The sequence below is a fragment of the Ranitomeya imitator genome, chromosome 5, assembly GCF_032444005.1.
Source record: "Ranitomeya imitator isolate aRanImi1 chromosome 5, aRanImi1.pri, whole genome shotgun sequence".
NCBI lineage: Eukaryota > Metazoa > Chordata > Amphibia > Anura > Dendrobatidae > Ranitomeya > Ranitomeya imitator.
In genome coordinates this window covers 126418222-126442015 of record NC_091286.1, presented here as the reverse complement: position 1 = coordinate 126442015, position 23794 = coordinate 126418222, and the positions used below count along the sequence as shown (strand labels likewise).

The 23794-nt window shown below is 43.4% G+C and overlaps 1 protein-coding gene across 3 annotated transcripts in view; it reads left to right on the top strand.

The window, feature by feature from the left end:
* The window catches only part of TTC13 (tetratricopeptide repeat domain 13), a 135333-nt gene that overhangs the window by 56543 nt on the left and 54996 nt on the right, over nucleotides 1–23794 (top strand). For all 3 annotated transcript variants that reach the window (XM_069769128.1, XM_069769130.1, XM_069769131.1), the window contains exons 9-13: nucleotides 1569–1651; nucleotides 2825–2966; nucleotides 16831–17005; nucleotides 19509–19665; nucleotides 22973–23103. In XM_069769128.1, coding sequence (XP_069625229.1) covers nucleotides 1569–1651; nucleotides 2825–2966; nucleotides 16831–17005; nucleotides 19509–19665; nucleotides 22973–23103 — 688 coding nt within the window. The remainder of the gene's footprint in view (nucleotides 1–1568; nucleotides 1652–2824; nucleotides 2967–16830; nucleotides 17006–19508; nucleotides 19666–22972; nucleotides 23104–23794) is intronic.

Sequence of the window (23794 nt, the reverse complement as noted above, 5' to 3'; positions counted from 1 at the left end):
TATTTATGTAAGCATTATACGGTGGGTTACAGTAACGGGGTCAATACAGTATATTATGACACAGCAACACAACTAAGTACAATATCAATGCAGCGTTCTATTACATAAACTGTTTGTTTTCTAGCAGATAAACGACAATTAATGCCTTTGTCTCAACTTTACGGGCAGCACTCTCAATGCTAGGCCCGGCCCTGTCGTGTCGTAGTCTCTGTAAACACCTCTGATTGTTACAGTGGCCCTAGTGGGGGGTCACTGATATTTCTCGCTAGGCTACAAGTCCTACACGGCCTGAGACTGGACATGAGCAAATATTGTCGGATCCTTCCTTATTCGGCAGTCTGTAGCACTTACTGAAGAAGCTGCAGCGGGAACCCGGATACCTGGAGCGCTCCGATAATCAGGTTTTATGGCGTCGCAGCTGTATGACAGTCACAACACATGCATGGAGAGCCTGTGTGTTGTGACTGTCACATAGTGGCGACACATGCATCTGCAGCTCTGGACACCTAATTATCAGGAGCGCTCCAGATATACGGGTTCTCGCTGCAGCTATTCGGTGAGCTGTATTAGCAAGACGAATAAGGAGAGAGCTGAGGATATTCGCTCATGTCTACCTGAGACCGCACCCAGGAACAGTCCTCTGCTACAGCCAGATCGTCTACCGAGCCTTGTATGGATCTGGTCACTAACTTCTACTGGTGCCAAACACAGATCTTCCTCACAGCTCAAGCCTCATCTGGGATCTGACCGCTCTCGGACCCTTCTGTGGCGATGGTGGTTGTAAGCCCACCTAGCAGCCACACGACCTGTCCTGGTACAGGTTCTGGAGCCAACTGCCTGTTCTTGGCCCAGTCGGCCTTTTATAATTAGTAACTGCGACAAAGGTCTCACCTGACCTTGTGTCTTGTTTAAACTCTTTTTCTGGAAACCTAGGTTCTCACTAATAGGTTCCTACTACTGTAATTTTTTCTTTACTTTCACTTTCACCAGCAGGTGGCGGTGTACGCTGGCAATTACTCAGGCATCAACTTCAACTATATTCTTCTCTTGTCCAATTACTTACATGTGTGTGTTATATGCACCATTTCATGGGTTAAAGCTATTACCATTTTGTACAGTATTTTTAGTGTTAGGCTCAGTTTTTTTTTGTTTTGTTTTTTTTTTAATTTGCACTTTTTCCTATGTAATTTCACTATAAAAGCAATAGTATCGTTGTTGTTGTTGTTGTTGTTATTATTATTGTTATTATTATTATTATTATTATTATTATTATTATAGCACCATTGATTCCATGGTGCTGTACATGAGAAGGAACTTAATCAGCCTCAGTCACTATGGCTGTATGTGAAGTTGCCCAAGCAGAAAAAAATTGGTTTCTCCATTTAAGCAAAGAGGAATAGAAAGTTAAGCGAACCTTGCAATTTTGTGCACGTAGCTGTGTATTTTTGGACCATTTTCTTCAGGTTTTGCATATAGAATTATGTTTATATACAAATCTCACCATGATCATATTTTGCTTGTTTTACTTTATACATTTTACCATTTATCGTACTTTTTTTTTTTTTCAGGAAGCCATTGAAACATTTAAGGAAGCCTTAAAGCAGAAATCAAATTTTATAGAAGCATATAAAAGTCTTGGCCAGGCCTACAGGTAATCTCTCGTGCTAGATTATTCTTGCAAATGCACATTAGCAGTCAATCTCTCCATAATGCAAGTCCTTTGGTACACACCAATGATTATATACGAGTGACCTTTCCCGTGAAAGATGACCTTTATTCTGTAAATTGGGAACAGAAGGCCTATGTACAGTATTTTTCAGACTGTGGGACGCACTCTAGTATTACATAGCAGAAAATAGGAAAAATATACTGTATTTTATACTAAATAAAATATCCTTGGTGATGTAAATACACTGATGGGTTATTAAAGTGCTCTAGGGAGCTCTATAGAGAGGTGCTAGGATAAGTCAGCTCCCGTCAGCATTTCACTACAGAATTGTTGCTAAAAAATGCGTCTTAGGCCAGGTGCAGCTGTTTTCTCTCCATCCCAGAAAATCCCACTCTGATCAGAGTTTGATTACAGTGTGATACAATTTTCTTGGAGGTGGAGAGAAAAATTTTCAATCTGTCTGAAACTCAAACTGCACTGTGACCCATAGACATGAATGGTGGAGGATAGGGATGGGCGAGAAGTGAAATATTCAGACTCGCTATACTCATAACGAGTAGGTCCTAATACTCGGGTATTCGTAACGAGTAGCGAATCCAATGCAAATCAACGGGTGCGAGAAAAAAAAATCGCACAGCACTCGCACCATGATGTGTGTACAGATATATACGCAGCATCAATAGTAAAAAGTTGGTCACACAGGGTTAATAGCGGTGTTAACGAAGTGCGTTACACCGCGGTCTGTTAACGCTGGCATTAACCCTGTGTGAGCGCTCAGCGCTGACTGCAGGGCAGTAAAGAAGCGGCCATTTCGCTGCCAGATTATGACCGTCGCTGATTGGTCGTGGCAAAACGCCCACGACCAATCAGCGACTTGGATTTCCATGACAGACAGAGGCCGCGACCAATGAATATCCGTGACAGAAAGACAGACAGAAGTGACCCTTAGACAATTATATAGTAGATAAATATATATATTTTTTATTATTATTATTATGTATGTGTATATGTATAAATATATTAATTATTACCTTTTTTATTATTATTGCACTAAATGTAGTATTGGTTGGAACAGTTACAACCTCCTAAAGACAGACGAGCCATGAATGCTTTTATCCATTGTGGTCCTATAATTTGGTACACATTTGATTCTAGGGAGCTTGGTAATTTTGATGCGGCCATGGAGAACTTCCAGAAAGCACTGATGCTGAATCAGAACCATGTGCAGACACTTCAGTTAAGGGGGATAATGCTTTACCACCATGGCAGCCTGCACGAGGCACTGACAAACTTTAAGGTGAGTTTTTAAAAAAATAATGCTAATTCCAGTACTCCAATCTTGTTGACAAAACCATGTTAAGCCCTTCTTAAATAAATTACAAGTTTTCCCAAAGACTCTTAATCCTTATCCTTTGTTTGGCTAACCTTGGAAAAACCTGGGCTGATTTCCTGAGTTTGCCAGACACCTGTCATGGGACATGGTTAATGAGAAGCCCACAGCCCTGTTAAGTAAAATTGTTGACAGGTTTGGGCTTCTTGGGTGGTTTATAGTAGTTTCTCTCCTGCTGCTACGTCCCCGATTCCCCATAGATAGGAGTTGCTTCTCCCAGCCACCTCATCTTCTGGAGTAATCCCCCTTCCTCACATATTGTATCTCAAGAATCCCTCCTTCTTCCTGGCATAGTTTTAACTATTATAATAGTTCTTAACAGATGATATGATTCTTACCTTACTTATTCTTATAGGGTTCATATTATTTGTATCGCATGCCTTCCTCAGTATTGGACCGATTTGTTCTGCCATTTTACCCTTGAAGAGCCTCACCTGATTACCCACTAGTGTCATGTTTATTTTTCCAGAAATTAAGAAAAGAAAGTCAGTTTAATTACATGTGAGCTGTTAAGGGTTTGTCAATTGTATAGCAGGCCGATAACCCCACAGCTCAGCTGCACCACCCCATTATATACACGGACAGTGGAGTGATTCCTGTGTAGAGATTAGCGAATTTGCTTGGGTTCCCTCTTATTCGGCAAGCTATGCATGGAGAGCCGGACAGACAGGAACCCGAGAGGGAACCCGAGCAAATTCGCTCATCTCTATTCCTGTGTTATGTAGGCCATAAAAGTTCATTTTGCACAATAGAAGCTGCTTTTTCTTACGGAAGCATTAAGTTGGTGTAGGGAGACGTATAGGCCATCCATGGTTCCCCTGAAAAATTAAATGTGCAAATAGACTGTTCCCAGAGATTGAGAGCGAGGACATTAGTGCCACCTGCTGTAAATATAAACACTTTTTAAAGGCTCTTGCCACACACCGTTTCCAGTTGGACTGTGTATAAAATTTGCAGACACGCGTTTCACATTTTTTGCCTCTCATTATTCTAAAGCAGAACAACTGGGTGGCTGGTTGAGAAGCCTTTGAAACAAGCTTACAAACGTTAGCTTCTACCAAGAAGACAATTACACACACAGCTAACTAAAAAAAATCCCCTAACATCAAATTTTACTTTTATTTAAAATCCCAAGGACAATCCACCTATATACAACAAAAATGCCAAAAAAATGCTCAGTGACGAGATAATTAGTGTGGTTAGGACAGTATAGGCACCAAACAAGTAATGACGAGATAATTAGTGTGTTTAGGACAGTATAGGCACCAAACAAGTAATGGTAGTTAATATATTTTCTCTCTCTCTCTCTCTCTCTCTCTCTCTCTCTCTCTCTCTCTCTCTCTCTCTCTCTCTCTCTCTCTCTCTCTCTCTCTCTCTCTCTCTCTCTCTCTCTCTCTCTCTCTCTCTCTCTCTCTCTCTCTCTCTCTCTCTCTCTCTCTCTCTCTCTCTCTCTCTCTCTCTCTCTCTTTTTTTCTCTCTCTCTCTCTTTTTTTCTCTCTCTCTCGCTTTTTTTCTCTCTCTCTCTCTCTCTTTTTTTCTCTCTCTCGCTTTTTTTCTCTCTCTCTCCTCGTCTGCATTGTTACTATGTATATGTATGTCTGCATTGTTGGGTCTGGAGTCTCTCATCTTCCTCTTGACAATACCCCATAGATTCTCTACAGGGTTAAGGTCAGGCGAGTTTGCTGGCCAATCAAGCACAGCGATACTGTTGTTTTAAACCAGGTATTGGTACTTTTGGCAGTGTGGACAGGTGCCAAGTCCTGCTGGAGAATGAAATTTCTATCTCCAAAAAGCTTGTTGGCAGAGGGGAGCATGAAGTGCCCTAAAATTTCCTGGTAGACGGCTGCGCTGACTTTGGTTTTGATAAAACACAGTGGACCTACACCAGCAGATGACATGGCTCCCGAAACCATCACTGATTGTGGAAACTTCACAGAAGACCTCAAGCAGCTGGAATTTTGTGCCTCTCCACTCTTCCTCCAGACTCTGGGACCTTGATTTCCAAATGAAATGCAAATTTCTCCGTCGCCTCATTGGGGGACACAGACCATGGGTGTATGCTGCTGCCACCAGGAGGCTGACACTAAGTAATACAAAGAAAGTTAGCTCCTCCCCTGCAGTATACACCCTCCTGCTGGCCCCCAGCTAACCAGTTCTTGCTTAGTGTCCGTAGGAGGCACACGGACGGGTCTGCTATTCAGACCCAAAGAACTCTTTTTACTTTAACCTTTTACAACGGACGAAGGGAGCGTCGGATTCTTTCATGTTCCGATCTCTCCCGAACCAACAACAGGCGAGCACGGGAGTTTCACCTCTCCGTATCCTCTCCTGCGACGTGGGAAGCCACTGCCTGAGCTGATTCTAGGGGCGACGGGCCCCTTCTAGGGCACCGATCTCCCCCCTCCCTTATCAGACGAGCACTGGAGTTTCACCTTCAGTATCCTCTTCTGCAGCCAAGCCTATTGCCGGACATGCAGCCCTGCCCACCAGGTTTTACCCTCGGCTGTACAGAGGCACTATTCAGCGTGGCGTCCGAGCAGCCCCCACTGCACCACCACTATTAAGAGCGGATGGTACACTGAGGCGGACGGTTCCTCTCCACCTCCCTGCTAAAGGAACGATGGATTGAGGACTTTTCTTATCCCTGCACCGTCCAAACCGCAGCAATAGCACAGGATCTTTTCTCTACCTCTGGCCTGCTGAACAAAGCTGCATACTGGGGTAAGTGCTGGGACTCGAGCGGTTGGAGGGCTCTGCGCATCTGGCGGTTTATTCCCTCGTTCGGCGCCGGCTGGCTTAAAAAATTTAGCCCCCGGCTTCGGGTTTGTGTAGGTCGCAAACCGGAACTCTTCAGGCTCCGCCCCCCCTATTCAGGCGCCTCTCATTCAGGACGAGAGCTCTATTCTCGGCGGCCATCTTCATCCTCCTGCCATTTCCGGACACGAGCTCATCCGGAAGTGGCTGCTGCATCGACCGGCGGTACTCAGCGCTAAACACAGCGCTATTCCAGACGGGAGACTCAGAATCTCGGTGAGGAGAATCCTCCCTCCGCACCCCTTCCCCGCACGCACCCCGGCAGCATAAAGGGACTAGCGTTCACTCTTTTTTAATACTTAACACCTGCAATCTCTCCAGCAGCCTCTGGTCTTAAAGGCACAGGTCTTAAGGGTACATGACCGCATTCCCTGGCCTTATAGACACATGCCCCTTATAGGTACATGTCCAGCTTTCCCTGGCTTTAACACATGACCAGCATCCCTGGTCTTAAAGGTTCCCTAGTTTTTAAAAAGGGGCACATTACCAGCATTTTCTGCTCTTTAAGTCATGACCAGCCAGGAGCCGGTCACCTTCCACAGAGTACTTAGTTCAAATGAGCTCAGGAGCCCTCCGCCGCCGCCGATCCCGGCTCTTCCCAGAGTACCTGGTTCCCCTCAAGGGGCTCCACCTCTGGCATAATCTTTGAAAAATGCCCCGGTCTTAAAGGCACATGACCAGTATTCCTGGTCTTAAAGGCACGTGACCTCTATTCCCTGGTCTTAAAGGCGCATGACCAGTATTCCTTGGTCCTAAGGGCACATGTCCAGTATTACCTGGTCTTAAAGGCACATGACCAGTATGTCCTGGTTTTAAGGGCACATGACCAGTATGCCCTGGTCTTAAAGGCACATGGCCAGTATGCCCTGGTCTTAAAGGCACATGGCCAGTATGCCCTGGTCTTAAAGGCACATGACAAGTATGTCCTGGTTCTTAAAGGGAACCTGTCACCCCGTTTTTTGAGATTGAGCTATAAATACTGTTAAATAGGGCCTGCGCTGTGTGTTCCTATAGTGTATGTAGTGTACCCCGATTCCCAAAGCCGAGATGCAAACTCGGCTTTGGGAAAATGGCCGCCGCGATCTCTAATGCGCACGCGCGGCATCCCGCGGCCATTTTCCTGAAGCCCCGTGCAGCAGAGCACTCGATCTGCGCACGCGCGGCCCCAGGAAGATGGCCGCCCCCACCGACGAAAGGGATGACAGCGCAGATCGCGCGCTGTGTCTTCACCACTACGCCACTACGCCACCAACGTAAAGCTGAGGAAGAACCAGCGATGTCACCACGCCCTCCCGACCTGACCAGCCTGATTGACAGGCGAAAACGGCGACTTTGGTAAGTTATTTCTCAGCATACATGGGGAATCGGGGTACACTACATACACTATAGGAACACACAGCGCAGGCCCTATTTAACAGTATTTATAGCTCAATCTCAAAAAACGGGGTGACAGGTTCCCTTTAAAGGCACATGACCAGTAGGCCCTGGTTCTTAAAGGCACATGACCAGTATTCCCTGGTCTTAAAGGCACACGACCAGTATTCCCTAGTCTTAAAGGCGCATGCCCAGTATTTACTGGTCTCAAGAGAACATCATCAATCCGAGGCTGGTCACCCTAACTGAGCTCTGGAGCCTTCCGCCGCTCATCCCCTATCCACAACCCATGGTTTCTCTGACAAGAGATGGAATCCCTCTGTGAACCCTCTGTGGCTCGGAGTGCTCGCAGGACCGATATACATGGTCCCTCTCCTACATGGGAGCCGTCGGCTAGCAGGGGCCGCAAGTGTTCTAGGAAATCGTACAGGCGTCTAGAAAATTGAAGTTTTCACTTCCTGATCTCTCCCCTATGATTTGTTGAGTACTACGCTGAATATGGATCGCATATTGCCTTGGATTGCCAGAGCTTCAGCAAAAGAGGGACTCTCCTATTTATACCATCAACAAATTGACGAGTGATTCACTGGACAGAAGCCTCTAAGTAGGTTGCCATACCTGGCCTGTTTTTTATGGGCGACGGGTCCTTTAAAAGGCACCGTTTCCTTCCCCCACATCTTCAACACACGAACACATGCAGTGTCGCCTCCATGTATCCTCTTCTGCATCCAGGCCTAACGCCAGACAACCTGCCCTGTCCACCCAGGGACCTCAACTCTGGGGATGTACAGAGGCACTTATTTTTGGCGTCCGAGCACCCCCCTTTGTATCACCACTATTCAGCGGATGATGCAAGAAAGCGGACGATCCCTCTCCACGTCCCTGTTAAGAGGATGATGGATCGAGGGTTCCTAATTTTCTACTCTGCACGACGATGGCAAGAGACCTGCTGGCTGCAGCCCCGCTTTTTGCCACTTGGCAGACTAATCGGGTAGAATTTCTTGTGGTATACCTACCAGTATCTCCGCCCGATGTATCATCAATTAAAATACCACAGACGGTCGGATAGCAAATCTGGTGCGTTCCGTCTTGTGGTTTCGGGTTTAGCGCTCTCCACCACATGGGTTGCTTAGGTACAGCCATAGCCAGTATATGGATAGAAGTAAGATATAACACCACACAGGAAGTGTATATAAAAAACGCCTTTATTAAATACAAAATGGCAAAATATATGTATATTTTAAATATATAAAAAATGCGTACAAGGACAAAAATTTATATTTACCGAGAATACAAATAAAAAGATAATATAAATAAAATAATATATATATATGTAAAAAAAATTTTTTGGAATAGAACAACTAGCTGACCCCAACAGTATCCACATATAGGACCGAGGGTGTGGCTCCCCTACAATGTATATAACACAGGCAAAAGATCTGTATTTTATAGTAAAGAAGGTGCTGAGTGGAATAAACGGCACAACAAATTCCTGTATATATATGTCAGACTGCACAGACCAAAGTGCAACGTGCACATGGGTTGCTTGACCAATAGTCTCCTGGTCAGAGACCTTAACTACTTCGATTCAAATCAAATCTTCTGAGCGGGAGACTAACAAGGGATCGTGTCTTTTCTACAGACCCATCCAGCAGTGGAAGCGTTGTCCAGGACAGTCTAGATCTAAGGAATCTTGGTTTCAAAAAGGAGGCAACGAAAAGTAAGATCATTCCTGGACCTCAAACTTCTAACAACCTTTCACAGGCTCCTCCTTTTTCAGATGGAGTTCCTCCGCTCAGCCATCGACATTCGGGATTCTTACCCTCACATGCCTATTTTTTCCCCTCTACAATAATCTCTTCGCCTTTCCATTCGCGAACAGCAAGGGTCATAGCGGTGGTCATGTGCTTCTTGCATCCTAGAAGCATAGTTGTCCTGCCCTACTTGGTCGACTTTCTAGCCGCTCTTCAAGGACCACGCTGAGTCGTCTATATCACTTGCATTACCCTCTCATTTGGGCTAGCAGCTAAACTTAGACAAGTTTTTTTCCTCATTCCCAGCCCAGCAGATCCTCTTTGAGGATGATCCTGCACAAGAAGAATGTTGATTCTCTCTCGAGTCAAGGTCGTGGCCCTTCAAAAGGGAGCTTGTGCACTTGATCTCTCATTCTCTCGGTTCATTCAATTCGCTAGTCGGGTTCTGAGGAAAAAGTCGACAACGGAAGAAGTATCTTTCGCTCCTCTCGTTTGCAGCAAGTGAATCAGGCTTTCAAAGTTAGTCTCTAAGCTCCATCCTCATCCAGAGCCTTCTCCTGGTCCAATGGTTATTAGGGAATACCGATGCCAGTCTTCTTCTCCCGATCATTTCTCTGGACATTATAAGTAAAATATTTGAAGGGTTTCTCAGGGATGTTATTCTGGATTATCTCAATGAGAATAACTGTTTAACTCCGTATCAGCATGGGTTTATGAGAAATCGCTCCTGTCAAACCAATCTAATCAGTTTTTATGAAGAGGTAAGCTATAGGCTGGACCATGGTGAGTCATTGGACGTGGTATATCTCGATTTTTTCCAAAGCGTTTGATACCGTGCCGCACAAGAGGTTGGTACACAAAATGAGAATGCTTGGTCTGGGGGAAAATGTGTGTAAATGGGTTAGTAACTGGCTTAGTGATAGAAAGCAGAGGGTGGTTATAAATGGTATAGTCTCTAACTGGGTCAGTATTGGGACCTGTTCTCTTCAACAAATTCATTAATGATCTGGTAGAAGGTTTACACAGTAAAATATCGATATTTGCAGATGATACAAAACTATGTAAAGCAGTTAATACAAGAGAAGATGGTATACTGCTACAGATGGATCTGGATAAGTTGGAAACTTGGGCTGAAAGGTGGCAGATGAGGTTTAAAAATGATAAATGTAAGGTTATACACATGGGAAGAAGGAATCAATATCACCATTACACACTGAATGGGAAACCACTGGGTAAATCTGACAGGGAGAAGGACTTGGGGATCCTAGTTAATGATAAACTTACCTGGAGCAGCCAGTGCCAGGCAGCAGCTGCCAAGGCAAACCGGATCATGGGGTGCATTAAAAGAGGTCTGGATACACATGATGAGAGCATTATACTGCCTCTGTACAAATCCCTAGTTAGACCGCACATGGAGTACTGTGTCCAGTTTTGGGCACCGGTGCTCAGGAAGGATATAATGGAACTAGAGAGAGTACAAAGGAGGGCAACAAAATTAATAAAGGGGATGGGAGAACTACAATACCCAGATAGATTAGCGAAATTAGGATTATTTAGTCTAGAAAAAAGACGACTGAGGGGCGATCTAATAACCATGTATAAGTATATAAGGGGACAATACAAATATCTCGCTGAGGATCTGTTTATACCAAGGAAGGTGACGGGCACAAGGGGGCATTCTTTGCGTCTGAAGGAGAGAAGGTTTTTCCACCAACATAGAAGAGGATTCTTTACTGTTAGGGCAGTGAGAATCTGGAATTGCTTGCCTGAGGAGGTGGTGATGGCGAACTCAGTCGAGGGGTTCAAGAGAGGCCTGGATGTCTTCCTGGAGCAGAACAATATTGTATCATACAATTAGGTTCTGTAGAAGGACGTAGATCTGGGGATTTATTATGATGGAATATAGGCTGAACTGGATGGACAAATGTCTTTTTTCGGCCTTACTAACTATGTTACTATGTTACTATGGCATCCGAACGGTACGGCTAATCCTACAGCAGGTCCACTGCCTTTAGATGGATCAACCATCCGTCTTTAAGTGGATAATGCCACGGCTGTACCATACGTCAATCATCTAGCAGGTACCCACAGTCAAGCGCCATGGCCGAGGTACCTCGCACTCTCTGATGGGCCGAGATCTATCATTCGGTGATCTCAACAGTACATATCCCTGGAGTAGAACACTGGGCGGCTGACATATTCAGCCGTCAGGGTTTCTCCTCAAGTGAGTGGGAACTTCACTCGGAAGTCTTCCTTCAGATCTGCCTTCACTGGAGTACTCCAGTTGTAGGTCGGATGGCGTCCAAGCTGAACGCCAATGTACTCCAGTTCATGGGTTGGCCTCGAGATCAGAGACCATCGCAGTGCATGCTCGGTTCTTCCATGGTACCAATTTCCATATCCCCTCTTCCACTACGTCTAAGGTCCTTTTGGAAGCAGAAAGGGCCCCAGTGATCCCGGGAGACCCGCACTGACCATGTCAGGTTTTCTCACTTGCGGTGCTAGTATTTTTCCGTCTTAGTTCGACAAAACTGGAAATATGGTCTTTCTCGCAGGGAGCCTTCACCTGTAGTTCTTCCCTACCGCGTACCGTTAGATCTGTGGGACCTTAATGGTCCTGGGGATCTTACAGTAGACTCCTTTTTCGATCCAGAAAGACTTTACCATCAGGGAAGGTCACTCCCCTTTTTTCTCTGCGTTCTTGTCATCCGGATGAGTCTTCAGAGCTCGCCGCTCTGTTTTCTTTCAGTCTTTTTCTTATTACCATCAAAGCAAGGTTGCCCTCAAGCCATCCCCTTCCCTCGTTGCCAAGGTGGTTTTGTATTCCCACTGTTGCAGGAGCATCGTCCTCTCATCTCCTTCGGCTTCAGTCCACAAGACGGAAGGGGTTCTCCATAATCTGGAAGAAGTAAGTGCTCCGAGCGGGTACGTATCGAGGACGGCGTCCTTCCGAAGGTTGGACACTTTACTTGGCCTTCTCGATGGTAAGTAGGCTTCCTGACGGTCACAGGAAGTGTTTAACCGTTTCATCGGCCATGTTAGCCTCGTGGATTCTTTTCACCATCCAGGAGTCCTTCCGTGCTAGATGTCAGCCTATCTCCCTGTCTGAGGGCTCTAGGCTCCAGATGTCGGAAGCACGACCGCAAGCTTACGAATTCCTCCAGTCCGCAGGCATTCTTGCAGCACTATAATTCACACACTTCCACAGTTGTGAGTCTGGGCAGGTGGACTTTGCAGGCCGCGGTGGCGCACTTGTCAGTAGCGGTTACACGGCCTGATCTGATGTTGTCCCCACCCAGGGACTGCTTTGGGACGTCCCATGGTCTGTGTCCCCCAATGAGGCGACGGAGAAATAGGGATTTTTGTGTACTCACCGTAAAATCCTTTTCTCCGAGCCATTCATTGGGGGACACAGCTCCCTCCCTATTAGTTTGTACTTGTTTTTATCATTTGATATGTTATACTCTCCTATATATTGTGACATGCTATACGCTTATATGTTCTAATTGATCTCCTACTGCTTTTGCACCGAACTGGTTAGCTGGGGGCCAGCAGGAGGGTGTATACTGCAGGGGAGGAGCTAACTTTCTTTGTATTACTTAGTGTCAGCCTCCAGGTGGCAGCAGCATACACCCATGGTCTGTGTCCCCCAATGAATGGCTCGGAGAAAAGGATTTTACGGTGAGTACACAAAAATCCCTATTTTACTTTCATCTTAAGACAAAACCTTGGACCACTGAGCAACAGTCCAGTCCTTTTTTTCTCCTTGGCCCAGGTAAGATGCTTCTGGCGTTGTCTATTGGTCATGAGTTGCTCGACACCAGGAATGTGACATTTGTAGCCCATGTCCTGGATACGTCTGTGTGTGGTGGCTCTTGAAGCAAGGACTCCAGCACCAGTCCACTCCTTGTGAATCTCCCACAAATTTTTGAATGGCCTTTTCTTAACAATCCTTTCAAGGCTGCGGTTATCCCGGTTGCTTGTGCACCTTTTTCTACCACACTTTTTTTCTTTCCATTCAACTTTCTATTAATATGCTTGGATACAGCACTGTGTGAACAGCCAGCGTCTTTACCAATGACCTTTTGTGGCTTGCCTTCCTTGTGGAGTGTGTCAGTGGACATCTGTCATGTCAGCAGTCTTTCCCATAATTGTTGAGCATGCTGAAACAGAAAAAAGGACCTTTTTGAACACTTAGGAAGCCTTTGCAGGTTTTTTTTGTTAATTATTCTAATTTACTAAGACAAGGACTTTTGGGTTTTTATTGATTGTAAGCCATAATCCTCAACATTAACAGAAATAAACACTTGAAATGGATCACTCTTTTTGTAATGACTCAATAGAATATTTATAATATCACTTTTTATATTGAAGAAGTGAAATAAATTAACTTTTTGATGATCTAATTTTGTGAAAAGCGCCTGTAAATCAACTACAATAAATTGTCTGGTGCCTATACTGTTCAAAGCACACAGATCTATTTTGCCATTGAGAGTTTTTTATTTATTTTTTCATATTTGTTGTATATGGATTGATTGTTTTTGGGATTTTAAATATAATTTGATTTTAGGGGATTTTGTTTTAGATTTGAACTGCTTTTGACAGGTGATCTAAGGGGTGAAGTTTCTCCATGTGGAGATCGCCAAGTTGGCGCTTCTGTTCTCTTCCTCTGTGCAAATGCTTTTTGCATATGTAATTTTTCAGGGGAGCATTACATGGCACACTTCAATAAACTGTACACCTTAGATCCCATGTTCACAGCTTCCCAGCCATCCAATTCTCCTGTTTTACCATGCTGAGACAAAAACCCTAAAACGCATGCTTCCAACTGGAGCTTCTGGTTGGGTTGTTTTCCCCAAATCATAAGACCAGGCCCATTTTTAAAGGGTTAACATTGAGTTTTAGTATTGCTATTTTTCACTGGTGGCACTAGAGTCCTTGCTCTGTACCTCCTGAAGAAGTTATTTGCACTATAAAATCTAGACACAAATGTATCTCAAGCCCACACGAATAATGTTGGGACTGGATGTCCTAATGCCTAACCAGAGTAATAGTATAAAGATATATTCATGTAAGTACAATCTCCGGAATCTATAGATAAAGTAAGATAAATAACTCCTAGGACTTAACCTTTAATGCACAACTTTAAAAGATACAGATAAAAATTTTATTGACCTGTAAACATAACAAACACACCGGTATAAAGTTGTTTGTTGAAGGTCGTATCTTCATTGTATTTGTAGATTCCCGAGATTGTACCTATGAAAGAAGATCTGGACGCAGCACTTTTGTCCTTGTGTTTTCTATTGAAAACATTTTATGTCTGTGCAGTCCAACAAAGATGGAACATCTACAAATTTCACTATTTCCACTTTTCCTAAGTCTTCCTGTGCCAGGCTGAAAGAATTACGGTAGATTTCTTTAGAGGACTTCTGTGACCATATAGTGGGGTATTATAAGAAAGCTGGTAGTCTGCTAATGTATTAACGAAAGCTAGATTTTGTTTCCCATGGATTTTATTTGCAAGAACGCTACCATGTTCATTATGTCAAAGTTTATTTATACAAAAAACGACGCCAATACATAACAAATTAACCATACATATACAATAGTACAATACATGAGTTTTAAGAATCAATAGATGATTAAATCCACAGGTGTGAAAAACTGAGGCCGAAGAAAGGTCAGGACATACAGTTATATGAAAAAGTTTGGGCACCCCTATTAATCTTAAGCTTAATGTTTTATAAAAAATAGTTTTTTTGCAACAGCTATTTCAGTGTCATATATCTAATAACTGTTGGACACAGTAATGTTTCTGCCTTGAAATGAGGTTTATTGTACTAACAGAAAATGTGCAATCTACATTCAAACAAAATTTGACAGGTGCATAAGTATGGGCACCCCACCAGAAAAGTGACATTAATATTTAGTAGATCCTCCTTTTCAAAAAATAACAGCCTCTAGTCGCTTCCTATAGATTTTAATGAGTTCCTGGATCCAGGATGAAGGTATTTTTGACCATTCCTCTTTACAAAACAATTCCAGTTCAGTTAAGTTTGATGGTCGCCGAGCATGGACAGCTCTCTTCAAATGATCCCACAGATGTTCAATGATATTCAGGTCTGGGGACTGGGATGGCCATTCCAGAACAGTGTAATTGTTCCTCTGCATGAATGCCTGAGTAGATTTGGAGTGGTGTTTTGGATCATTGTCTTGCTGAAAGATCCATCCCCTGCGTAACTTCAACTTTGTCACCGATTCATGAACAAATCAAGAATCTGCTGATACTGAGAGGAATCCATGTATCCCTCAACTTTAACAAGATTCCCGCTGCCGGAATTTACCACACAGCCCCAAAGCACGATGGAACCTTCACCAAATTTTACTGTGGGTAGCAAGTGTTTTTCTTGGAATGCTGTGTTTTTTGGCCACCATGCATAACGCCTTTTTGTATGACCAAACAACTCAATCTTGGTTTTATCAGTCCACATGACCTTCTTCCAAAAAGAAATTGGCTTCTCCAAATGTGCTTTTGCATACCTCAGCCGACTCTGTTTGTGGCGTGCTTGCAGAAACTGCTTCTTTCGCATCACTCTCCCATACAGCTTCTCCTTGTGCAAAGTGCGTTGTATAGTTGACCGATGCACAGTGACACCATCTGCAGCAAGTTGATGCTGCAGCTCTCTGGAGGTGGTCTGAGGATTGTCCTTGACTGATCTCACCGTTCTTCTTCTCTGCCTTTCGGATGTTTTTCTTGGCCTGCCACTTCTGGCCTTAACAAGAACTGTACCTGTGTTCTTCCATTTCCTTACTATGTTCCTCACAGTAGAAATTGACAGGTTAAATCTCTGAGACAGCTTTTTGTATCCTTCCCCTGAACAACTATGTTGAATAATCTTTGTTTTCAGATCATTAGACAGTTGTTTTGAGGAGCCCATGATGCCACTCTTCAGAGGAGATTCAAACATGAGAACAACTTGCAAGTGACCACTTTAAGTAGCTTTTCTCATGATTGCATACACCTGGCTATGAAGTTCAAAGCTCAATGAGGTTAGAAAACCAAAAAAAGTGCTTTAGTAAGTCAGTAAAAAGTAGGTAGGAGTATTTAAAACAAGAAAATGATAAGGGTGCCCATACTTATGCACCTGTCAAATTTTGTTTAAATGTAGATTGCACATTTTCTGTTAGTACAATAAACCTCATTTCAAGGCAGAAACATTACTGTGTCCATCAGTTATTAGATATATGAAACTGAAATAGCTGTTGCAAAAAAAACAATTTTTATAAAACATTAAGCTTAAGATTAATAGGGGTGCCCAAACTTTTTCATATAACTGTATATATGTGAGGTGTGCAGCTGCTAGATATATAATTTGTCACCATGGACTTCAGCACATCGTATCCATATACCTAATTGTACTCAAGCTGACCACCATGACACGTAGTACAATGATCACCACTGCTACCCACAGAATCAATATAAAAATGTATTTAAGTAAAGCAATAGTTAACTGAGGAAGCGTTATTTTGAAAGCGAAACGCGCATCGGGGTACGTGGCCGAGGGCAAGGCAGGACAAACCACCACTATGGGTATATGTATAGGTATATGTATGGTTACTTTATGTATTGGCGTTGATTTTTGTATAAATAAACTTTGATCTATTTTATTGGCTATGTAGAGACTCGATTTTCTCCGTGATTATTCATAGTATAGCGAGTGGCCTTGTATATCGGTGTACAGCATTATACTACTGGTATTTCATTCATGGATCTAATGTTCATTATGTATTTTAAGCATTTTTTACCAGCTTTTTCCTATTTATAGAGATGTCTTCAGCTGGAGCCGTACAATGAAGTGTGCCAGTACATGAAAGGGCTCAGCCATGTGTCTATGGGACACTTTTATGAAGGAATTAAAGCTCAGACCAAAGTTATGTTAAATGACCCATTGCCTGGTCAGAAAGCAAGCCAGGAATATTTAAAGGTGAAGTACCTGAGAGGTAAGCATCATGAGAACTATGGCTTGTTCCAGCAAAAATGAGAATCAAGCACTCGCACGTATTACTTTTTATATGGTGCATTGCTATAAATGTTCTGCATTACTGGACAGCAGAGAAAGAGTATAAAACAAATATATAGAGGGCATCATAAGATTGATATCTAACATAATATATGGTATGTTTCATTTTAGTCAAGTGGTCTTAAAAGTGTTTACTCTGCTCACTTGCCTGATCTAGAAATTATTTCTTGTATTTTAAGCCCTGAATAAGTGCCAGATTATAAGAAATTGATTGCATTGATAAAAATTATAAAAATAAATATGATTAAAAAAAATAAAAAATTTTTGCATGGAGGTAAGAAGGGAGTCAGTCTACATATCCGTGAAACAGTAGTTATCTTTCTGAAGGGTCATATGTTGGAAACCTTTTATGAACCAATCCCCAAGCTCTTTCTTCATCGTAATAGTGACTCTATTGTCTTTATAGGATTTAATTTTCTTTTACATTTTCTGCTTTTAAAGGGAATCTCACCATGTTTTTGATGCCTAATCTGAGAGCAGCATAATGTAGAGACAGAGACCCTGATTTTGTGTTATTTACTTGGCTGCTTGTGTAGTTTTGATAAAAATCATTGTTTTATCATCAGTAGATTATCACTAGAGGACCAGTAAACCTGCTGCCAAGTAGTCCCCCATATTCATGAGCTCTTTATAACCCCACCCCCACCACTGAGTGACTGCTTTCTGTGTACATAGAGAGGGTCTCACACTCTCAGGTAGGCATTAGGCAGCGTTCGCACAGTCACTGTATTCTTAGGTCAAAACAATGTGATGTTTATTTCTACAGAAAAAAAACACAAAAATGAGCTTGGTTTAAGTTGGTAAACATGCAGCGTATAAACGCACGTTCATATTGGCTATAAAGCATATAAAACCTGCAAAAAGCAAAATAAACATAAACCCTGCTGTAACTAAATAAATAAATTGCAAAAGTGCATTTAAATAACAGCATATGGTCCTAATTAACACTTTTTTGACAAAAAACAACATAAAAGCCATCCCACCTTCGGCAAGGTGACCCTGATCGGGACGGTCCTACACTGTGTAATATTAAAAACCTTACCATGTGTCAGAGTTGACCTCCGCGTGTGAATAAGGGCAGACTAAGGGCAGGTTCCCGACCTGTGGACACCAGCCTTGGGAAGCTTTCAAATGTAATTTCCAGCTCAAGGAAGGGAGGTATCTGTTCACAGGTCGGGACCTTGTCATTTGTCTGCCCTTATTCACACGCTGAGGTCAACTCTGACACATGGTAAGGTTTTTAATATTAGACAGTGTAGGACCGTCCCGGTCAGGTCACCGTGCAGACTGAGAGATGGCTTTTATGCTGCTTTTGATCAAAAACTGTGTTATTGAAATGCACTTTTGATCTTGACTTATTTAGTTACAGCAGGGTGTATGCTTATCTCCACAGGTTGCACAGCGGCAAAACAAAACCATAAACAAATCCCTAGCCTTGTCCAGGCACTTGTTAACCCCTTCACGACATGCCCCGTACTAGTAATGCGCATGTCGTGTCTCCCTCTTTGATGTGGGCTCCGGCGCTGAGCCCACATCAAAGTCGCGACATGTCAGCTGACATGTGCACGCAATAGCGGCGGGTGAAATAGCGATTCACCCGTCGCTATTAACCTGTTAATTGCCGCTGTCAAACGCTGACAGCGGCATTTAACTACCGCTTCTGGCCGTGCGGCCGGAAATGAGCGCATCGCCAACCCCATCACATGATCGGGGGTCGGCGATGCATCAGGATGGTAACCATAGAGGTCCTAGAGACCACCCTGTGGTCGGCGCTCATAGCAAGCCTGCATTTTCAGCTACTTAGCAGCGATCTGATGATTGCTGCTATGTAGCTAAGCCGATCGAGTTGTGCCAGCTTCTAGCCTCCCATGAAGGCTATTGAAGCATGGCAAAAGTATGAAAAAAAAATAGAGGTTTAAATCACCCCCCTTTTGCCCCATTTTCCCCCAGCAGACTGACTAAAGTGAACACCTAGCCTGGTTGTAAGCAGAGCTGGCCAGGTACACCTCATCAGAAGCTGCAATACTAGGATTTAACCATAACCCATCGGGCCTTTATACAGTGGGTAGAAAGCTTCTAATTAGTGGTGTGGTTGGGGTTGTACAGAGCCCAGCATCCAGAGACAGAGAACTTGTAGATCTGCAACTGATTTTATCAAAATATTAACAAGCAACCCAGAAAATGAAACGTTGCTGGAATCATGGTCTCTGCCCCTACATTATGCTGCTCTCAGATGGGATAGCAATAACCTGGTTATGATTCAATTGAATTACATTAATACTTCTTGCTTTTGCCACTATAAAGTTTCCCTAAATGGAGCTGTTCTGTAATTTCATGTAGTAGGAATTATAGATTTAATTTTTCAAATAACTGTATGACAACATAATACAGAAGTGCTTATACTTGATCCCTCTGTTTTACAGAATACTCCCGTTACTTGCACTCCCATCTGGATACTCCCGTCACAGAATATAATATTGATGCTGATCTGCCTGGAAATTTCAAGGATCATTGGGCAAAAAATCTCCCCTTTCTCATTGAGGATTATGAGGAGCAGCCGGGACTACAACCTCACATAAAGTAAATGCCTTGTGTTTCTTGAGTTACTTTTGCTTCTTCTTATTTTACTTTGACGTGCAGCAGCACGTGTTAAGGGAAGACCACTACGCCACTTTAATGGAGGTGTTCCTCCCAAACTGATCCTTTTAATATAACAGTAATATGTTCTTCTGTTATCATTTGGGAACGTCTCTGAACACTAGCAGAGTTGATTGCCTGGCTTGTAATGCAAATGACCCTTTACTTTAAAAGGGGTGTTCTCAAGTTTAAACGTTATACCCCATCAATGGGAAAGGGGATAACTTCCGGAACTTTTGGGGTCTGACCGCCGTGGCCCCCACCGATCTGAAGAGCCCCTGCTGAATGGAGTAGAGGTGGCTCGTGCACTCTACTTCTCCATTCATTCTTTATGGGAGTGTTGTAGATTGCGCTCTTAGGATTGGTGGGAGCCACGTTGGTCGGACCTCCAGTGATTGGAAACCTATCCCCCATCCTTTGGATAGGGTCTAATTTTCAAACTTGAGGACACCACTTTCAGAGACTGATTTGAGAGTAGCTGCACGTAACGCGAGGTACAGTCTATTTCTGGCCCCACAGTTTAGATGCATGGAGCAGGAGGTCCCATATCACTTATTGCCTTAGCCATGATCCTGCAGAATACCGCTATTAAAGGCAATCTGTCACCAAGTTTTCGCTGCTCCATCTGAAAGCAGTATGATATAAGGACAGAGACCCTGATTCCAGGGATGTACTGATTACTGGGGTTCTTGTGGTCATTTTGATACAACAGTGGCTTTATCACTGTTTGAGCCACCAGTTCCCTGAATGCTGAGCTCTGTATAACCCCGCCCACACTACTGATTGGCAGCTTTCTCTATACTGCGCATAGGCAGAAAGCTGCCAATAAGTGGTGTTGGTGGGGTTATACAGAGCTCATGAATAAGAATGACTACATGTCAGCAGGGTTACCTGTCATCTAGTAATAATTTCTTTATCAAAACTACAGCGAGCAGCCCAGTAAGTAACACATCGCTGAAATCCGGGTCTCTGCCTCTACATTATTGTTCTCAGGTTGGGTGCCAAAGACCTGATGATAGATTCCCTTTAATCTAGTTTGATTCCCTTTAATTTAGTTCAACCACCTTTGACATTTACTCCATTTAGTGTTTTTCATGTATTTTCTGCTGCATTATCCTGTCCCAGAGCCCTTATCCCATGCTTATAGGCAGCCTGTCATGTACAGATATTGCCTAGTAATGCTGCCGATACTCGCCGCATCATCATGAAGCAATGTCAGTCCAGGCAATCTGAGCAGGATTACATATGAGATGACCTCTACTTTTTAGGGCATGTGCACACGTTCAGGATTTCTTGCAGAAATTTCCTGACAAGAAGCGGACATTTCTGCCAGAAATCCGCATGCGTTTTTTGCGTGTTTTTTACTCATTTTTTGCGCGTGTTTTAGCGTTTTTTCTCCCCCAAAGCTTTCCCAATGCATTAAATAGCGGGAAAACCGCAAAAAATCTGCAAAATTAATGAACATGCTGCTTTTTTTTTTTTTTTTCCGCGATGCGTTTTTTTCGCGGAAAAAAACGCATCATGTGCGCAAAAATTGCGGAATGCATTCTAAATGATAGGATGCATATTTATGCGTTTTTTTTTTATGCGTTTTTATCGCGAAAACTCCTGAACGTGTGCACATACCCTTAAAGTTTGCTGATCACACTCTTAGGGTAAGTTCACACAAGGCGTTTTCGCTGCGTTTTTTTGCTGCGTTTTTATGCTATTTTTCAGCTGCTTTTTACAGTACCAGCAAAGCCTATGAGATTTCAGAAATCTCATTCACACACATTGTTTTTTTGTGTCATCAGTATTTTGTGCTTTGCTGCGTTTTTTGGACATAGAGCATGTCACTTCTTTCAGCGTTTTTGCTGTTTTTTTCAGTGTTTTTCACCCATTGACTTGAATGGGTGTTGAAAAAAATGCAGCAAAAACGCAGGTATCCTTATTTGCTGTGTTTTTGCTGCTGAAAATTCAAGGACATTAGCATGGACAAAGAGGAAAAAAAAAGTGCAGCAAAAAAAACCGCACCAAAAACGCACCTAATACGCAACAAACAACGCACCAAAAACACAACAAAACCTGTGTTTTTGACGCAGCTTCTTTCCTGCCAAGAAGATCAGGTTTTGCTGCAGAAAAAAAAGCAGCAAAAACGCCCTGTGTGAACTTACCCTTAATTTGCATAAAGCAGGGAAATGGTTAAACATTTGTGCGCATTTGACCCTTTTCTGTAAGTTTAGCAGGAGAGCTTTATATTGTCCTTTGATCTGTTTGGAGCAGATTTCCTTGTTTGCCTGAAGAGCAGGTCTGCAAATAACTATTCTTGGGTTATATTGTGGCCACCTGCCAACATCACTGCCTGGCCGTACATGGTCTGATCCTCAGCAGGATTACACAAGATTCACTGAATATTAATGACAACTGGACGGCTTTTAATGAGCAAAGGGAATGAGGGAAAAATCTGGTTGAACAGCAGATGTAGGCAAGATGGCGAACTATTTAGACAGACTGAAGATTGACAATTAAAAGTTTGAGGTGTGGGACTAGTTAACATACAAATGATTAGAGTCTTGCAAGACAATGAAGTTATCTAGCCTTCACTTTCCTTGGACCCAATAATGTGAAGATACCAGGCCTTCCTCTAAAGGTACTGTCACATTAAGCGACGCTGCAGCGATCTAGACAACGATCCCGATTGCTGCAGCGTCGCTGGAGAGCTGTCACACAGACCGCTCTCCAGCGACCAACGATGCCGGTCCCCTGGTAACCAGGGTAAACATCGGATTACTAAGCGCAGGGCCGCGCTTAGTAACCCGATGTTTACCCTGGTTACCAGCGTAAACGTAAAAAAACAAACACTACATACTTACATTCCGGTTACTAAGGCCCTGCGCTTAGTAACCCGATGTTTACCCTGGTTACCAGTGAAGACATCGCTGAATCGGCGTCACACACGCGATGTCTGCGGGAGATCCAGCGACGAAATAAAGTTCTGGACTTTCTGCTCCGACCAACGATGGCACAGCAGGATCCAGATCGCTGATGCCTGTCAAAACTGAACGATATCGCTAGCCAGGACGCTGCAACGTCACGGATCGCTAGCGATATCGTTCAGTGTGACGGTACCTTAATGTCCTGATCATCAATAGTCTGAGCGGTCAAGCTGTATAGAGCCGTCCACATCTTTCCCTGGTCCAGCTGCCTGCAAAAATGAGATTTAAGGGATTAAAAAAACCAGAACGCTAACTTCAATTTCTATCGTTTTTAGGGATGTTTTACCACAAAATTTTGAAGGCCACAAATTAGAAATCCAAGAACTTATTTGTGTGTCGGATCGATTAGGAACCTTAATGCAATATGAGACATCTGGATTTCTGCCGAACAAGAGAATCCACAGAGGTAATGTCGAAAATCAGCTTTATGTGATGGGAAATGGAGTATCAGGATTAGGAAATATCTGACATTACCAATGGTTGTGTAGAACATGCATGTCAAGTTACAAGAGTGCAGACATGAGGTTAACGTGAGAGGATGAGAATGAGAAGTTCTGTAGGGTTTTTTATACAGTAATTATTAACCTATGTGATGGGTTTCTAATGACTAAGTCCCCACCATTGAGGAACCATTATCCCGAATAGTGAGGTCCTTGTGGTGTGTTCTTCTCCATATGACTCTGGTGAGAAGAACTTTGAATATAGTGGCAATAGAGTATGAGCCGCGCCACTCTGTTCATAATCTGAGGAACGAATAAGGGTATGTTTCCACGGTTAAGAAAAGCTGCGGATTGGATGCTGCGTACAGCCGCATCGGTCAGATGTTAGCGGCAGGGCTGCGGATGAAATCCTCCTTCCTCCGTTATGCCCTGCCCACTGCCGCACCTCCTCCTTCAGCTCCTATGTCGGCATGCGTCCCGTGTGCCCTATCTTTAACATTGGGTACACAGGCCATGCGGATGTATGCGGATGCCTCCTCATGTGTCGTTTTGACCCTGCGCCGACCGCAACAAAATTCAACATATTGCATTCGACGCAACATGCAAATCCGTGTTCATCTGATAAATTTCTTAGATGTCCACTACTTTATCATTAAC